This window comes from Papilio polytes, unplaced genomic scaffold, assembly GCF_000836215.1.
Source record: "Papilio polytes unplaced genomic scaffold, Ppol_1.0 DF821511.1, whole genome shotgun sequence".
Classification (NCBI taxonomy): domain Eukaryota; kingdom Metazoa; phylum Arthropoda; class Insecta; order Lepidoptera; family Papilionidae; genus Papilio; species Papilio polytes.
The window spans coordinates 1,238,399-1,243,528 of NW_013527693.1; the positions used below are offsets into that span (position 1 = coordinate 1,238,399).

Genomic DNA, 5,130 nt, shown 5'->3' on the forward strand with positions numbered 1-5,130 from the left:
GTCGTGCAGCAGCTGCTGCAGCACGCCGCAGTACTCGTGCCCGCGCCCGCTCTCGCTCGCCTTCAGCACTGACGTGTATCTGGACAGTCACATCAACAACCTGCCCTCACCACACATCCTGACACAAATTGAAGTGTCTGTTTGTAATATCAGAAGAAAAATTCTAAATTTCGGGAAGATGATGTATTTGCGTTACTGATAACGAAAACAGACAGACGGACAAAAAATTGTCTGTCTGTCTGTTTACCCACAAGCCGCGTTTATTCTGGGTATTCTCCGAAACGGCTAGATTGATTTCGACCGAACTTTTACCGGAGGGGAGATAACATAGACGGGTATGTTTTAGGCTACTTTTTTTTAAATTCCGCGCTGTCAAAATGGCGACCGGACCGCTATCTCTGGAATGGGTGGACCGATTTGGACGGCAATTTGACTGAAAGATAGCTGGTAGAAAGTAAATGCACTCGAGAATGTGATAGCTGACTTTTTTCTTTAAATCCCCGCTAACGAAGTTTGTGGGCAACAGCTCTTTTAATAATATAGACAATACATAGTAAAGTAATTTTTTCAATTGGATATTTTTCTATACTGTTTAGTCTCGCTTTGATTCCATTGGGCTTATATGGAAGTGCGCACACTACTCGATTTCTAGTTGTGGAACTAAACGGTTGAGTTGGCTGCGAAACAATCGACAATCGCACAACTGTTGTGCGATAGTTTAGTCTAAAGTATGCGACCAATATAACTTTTTTAATTTTACTCTTCTTTAGCATATCCTTTTTCACACAATCCATCCATATTTTCTTCACTCTACCTCTATCTTCGGCACTATCCACATTCAGCCAGATTAGAAATTTCAAATTTAGTCAGAAACTTACTTATTCAAAATTTTCCGCATCTGTGAGATATCTTTCAATTTTTTCATAATTTTGTTCGCCATGTCCGCACAGCCTTCCGGGGTTGCCATACCCGGGTCGAGGTTAGTTAACAGCGTCTTATGGTCCTCAAATATGGCAACACTTAGCATCTCAGCGAGCGTGTCTTCGTGTTGCTTGTTGAAGGACACCTCGGTCCCCGTCAGAGAGTATACATGAGTGATAAGTGCTAACAGATTCTCTAAAGGTAGATTTCTTTCTTTCCTTGTTTTGATTAGTTGACTTATCTGAAAATAAAAAGAATTTACGACTAAATGACGGCCAATTGTTATTATAAACTAGCTGTTCCCGTGCGGCATTTATATTCTACTAGCTTTCGCCCGCGACTCTGTCCGCGTGGAATTAAAAAAAAACTAAAGTGAATAGTCTATATGTTCTTCCAGACTGTACCTCTACATCTATACCAAATTTCATCGAAATCCGTTCAGCCGTTTAGGCTACAAACTAACAAACATCCATCCACCTAAACTTTCGCATTTATAATATTTATATGATATATGATTTAAATGCAAATGTCAAAATTCTAAATCTTAAATGACAATGAAGGCTTTTGCTATTGACTAACAATAAGTGTTACCATGGCAACTTTGCTGCTATTGGCTTGTAGTTTTTGTCTCTTGCCTAAAAGGTTTTTTAAATTTATTTGCTCCCTAAATTAGCATGAAAATATACAGCCTATAGTGTGTCAAAAGTTTAGGGTGTTTTATTAAAAGTATAATTATTCAAAAACATGACTGCTGCCTGTACAATAAAGTGTGTTTTTATGCTTATATTAGATTTTTATACCTGATGCAGAACACTGGTGGAATCCCTGCTAGTGGCCAGGCTCTGATGAACTTGTCGCTCCAGACCCATCACCAGCTCCAACTGGTTCCTCTTTGGTGATTTCAAAGTTTGCACCACACCCAGCGCTTGCTGGAGAACTCCTATATGTTTGCCGATAATATCATAGTTTCCTGCAATTATAACAACAAGTATTAAGTATTAAATAACTTGTTAAACTTTCGTGAGACATTATACTACATAAATTATAACACGGCTAAACTCACGTGATAACATTCGGTGTAGGCACCGACAGTTTCGAACCCGTTGGGGGTCCTTCTTCAGGGTGAGTGATTAATCGGGTATACTCGCTATAGCGTCGCGACGGTCACTGGCCTACACCGAATGTTATCACGTGACTTTAGCCGTGTTATAATTTATGAAGTATTAAATAAATAAGATACTAATCTATAGTATTAAATAAGAGATTCATACAGTATTCCTCTTTAATTCTATTTTTCTGTAAAATAAATCATGAATTTTGACACAACATTGCAACTGAATTGCTGTAATACTGTGATTGAATCTATTTTCATCAAAAATTTGGTTCATTTCATCAAAAAGTGCACACTTTTGAATAAAGCATTGCACAACTTTTGTGCGTTTGTCGATTGTTTCGCAGCAACTGTTTAGTCGCACAACAACCAATCAAGTGTGCGAACCTCCATATAAACTCATGGGAATGAAAGCGAGACTGTGAGTTATGCGATAGTTTAATTAAAATTCTCATTCATATTAATTTGTCTATTTTCAAGAGTAGAAAAAGTTATCTTTACCTTTAGAAGCCATAACAATCTTCTCAACACTCAATGGCGTGACTTTCAACAATGTTTTAGATCCCGGTGATTTCTGTACATCTATCTTACAGAGTTTATTATACAAGTCAAACATGACTTCCTTCTGTGACTTGTTGATCATGTAGTCAAATGTTTGGGAGCATGCATCATCTTCTGCATGGTACAGACATCCCGGACTCAATTGGATGTCATCCAGATGTGATGTTCTGGAAGGACAAAATTATGTAAATTCTATGATTATAGCCTGACTATTGTCCAGAAACATAAAAACAATTGATGTAAAAATTAAGACTAGTTCACGCAAAGGGTTGCATATTACCTATAATAAAAATGATGACTAAAGCACCATAAAACCATGAATTTTATTTTCTGGGTCAGACTGTACTGGTTGGTTGGTAAATTAATAAATAGTATCTTAACCAATATTCTAATTTTGTTGATAACTAGTAAATTTATAATACAGGTATTTCAATGGTATACAAATAAATGTTTAAACATAAAACAACTTATATACATTACTTGTTAGTGTAATGAGCATTTTTGCTTGTTTTTATTCTTTTAAGGAGTGAATTTAGGATACAAACCACAAAAACAACTTTTTTTTATTTGGGCAAAAAATTGTGACTATACAATGTCACTTTAATATTTAAACTTACACATTTGCTTCACATAGAGGCGACATGTCAACTGCAACATCATTAGAATGTCCGGGGAACCGGGGCAGCACATACATCACCTTGTCTAACACACACTCCATGGAGTGGCTAGTCACACCGCACAAGTCTAGCGTACGGTCTATTATTAGAAGAGATACAGGGTTGGTGCAGTTCTGAAAACATTTAATTTAATTTAATAATTTATGTTGGTATGGTGTACAAAAAAATATTATCCAATTTATCTAAATAGTAATAAGCTATTTAAATAAGTTAAAAATCGTACTAATGCGAAAGTTTAAATAGATGGATGGATGTTGGAGTTTGTTGCCTAAATGGCTGAACGGATATCGATTAAAATTTGGTATAGATGTAGGAGGATAGTCTGGAAATACACATAGGCTACTGACTTTTGTTTTTTTAATTCCATGCGGACGAAGTCGCGGGCGAAAGATAGTATGAATATAAAATCAATATAAAGTTAATTTGTGAATGCTACTATAAATAAATTGTACAATCAAAAGTCAAGTATTTCCAATTTTCTTTTATGTAGCTTGCTTTACTAAGTAAATTATGTAATAATTGTTTTCTACACTAGACTTCAAAGATAAGTCTTTATATGACACATTGTACAACATCATATACAATTAAAAATATAAAAATAAAACTTGCCATATCAACATTGTTATACACACCTTCCTCCTAGTAAGACAGACTGGTGAATTTTCCAATACTCCTGCCACCAAGGAACTATACATACCCATATAAAACACATCTTCCTTCAGATTCATTGATTCAAACATACTATTCAAGCCACTAGCAAGTCTCCTCACTTGAGACCTCTCTTCATTACTGAGTGTATATAAGTCTATGGAATTTGATTCTGGTATCAAATTACCATTAAATGATGGATATATCTTCTGATATGGTGGTGTGAGGAACACAGAATTAGTGGGGCAGATAGTAAATATTGGTACATGTAATACCTCTGTTGAACATTGCTGAAAATATTACTCAGTATAAAAACCTACACAAAGAGCAATAATAGCATCTTTACTCCAGGATAAGTTGAATTTAATTCAAATAACAATGATTAGATATCAATTGATTAAAAACTCTGTGTACCTTTTTCCCCATCCATTCCATAAGCATTCTCTCAAGCTGCTTTGTGGCTGCAGTGAAAGCTTTACCAGCTGAGACAATATCTGTGACATCTTTTCCCTCATTCAGCTCCAAGTACACAACATCTAGGCTCATACATGATATCAGAATACAGTGCACAAAGTCACTGTTACGTATAATTTCACGTATTGTTTGCAACTGTGTTGAAGTTGATTGAGTTATAAAAACAGCCTTTTTATGTTCTTTTTTAGCACACTGGAATTATAGGAATTAGAAAATAGGTGAACGTTAAAAATTCTCTAGGCTATATGTACATAAAATCAAATAGAACATGTTTTAAACCGAATAAAAGTATGTACCTCAAATGGTGACAAACTTTTCACAGCAACAGCTCCACCCGTAAGAAGGTTGAACAGTCCTCCATCCCAATGCAAGCATTCTGCGCTATAATCATCTAAGAATACAACAGCACCAATAATTCTGTTGTAAACTTCGTTCCAGCAAGCCCTCGCAAATTCTTTTGGGGTACCAGACATCATTTTGAAAATGTTGTTTATGTTGATTACATATTTCAATGTAGTTTCATTTTTTATGTTGTTAATTTATCGATAAAATTGATAGCTACTTTTAGTTTAAGCTATTAAAAAATCATAATTTAAACTATTTTGGATTATTCCACTATACTATTTTGGATTATTATACTATATTGATTATCAGGGTGCACAATCTCAGTACATTTAACTTGGAAATCCGAAGATAAAATACTGCAATATAACGGAGCACCTTAAATCTATTTTGATA

At 35.2% G+C, this 5,130-nt stretch overlaps 1 protein-coding gene across 1 annotated transcript in view; it reads right to left on the reverse strand.

Annotated features, from left to right (window-relative positions):
- LOC106108638 (sec1 family domain-containing protein 2-like) overlaps positions 1 to 5,042 on the reverse strand; it is a 6,647-nt gene extending 1,605 nt beyond the window's left edge. The window contains exons 1-8 of the mRNA XM_013289894.1: positions 4,689 to 5,042; positions 4,333 to 4,584; positions 3,903 to 4,208; positions 3,211 to 3,383; positions 2,534 to 2,760; positions 1,722 to 1,891; positions 879 to 1,162; positions 8 to 79 (exon numbers count right to left, since the gene is read on the reverse strand). Of these exons, the coding sequence (XP_013145348.1) occupies positions 8 to 79; positions 879 to 1,162; positions 1,722 to 1,891; positions 2,534 to 2,760; positions 3,211 to 3,383; positions 3,903 to 4,208; positions 4,333 to 4,584; positions 4,689 to 4,868 (1,664 nt within the window). The 5' untranslated portion in view covers positions 4,869 to 5,042. The remainder of the gene's footprint in view (positions 1 to 7; positions 80 to 878; positions 1,163 to 1,721; positions 1,892 to 2,533; positions 2,761 to 3,210; positions 3,384 to 3,902; positions 4,209 to 4,332; positions 4,585 to 4,688) is intronic.
- Between the last annotated feature and the right edge of the window lie 88 nt (positions 5,043 to 5,130).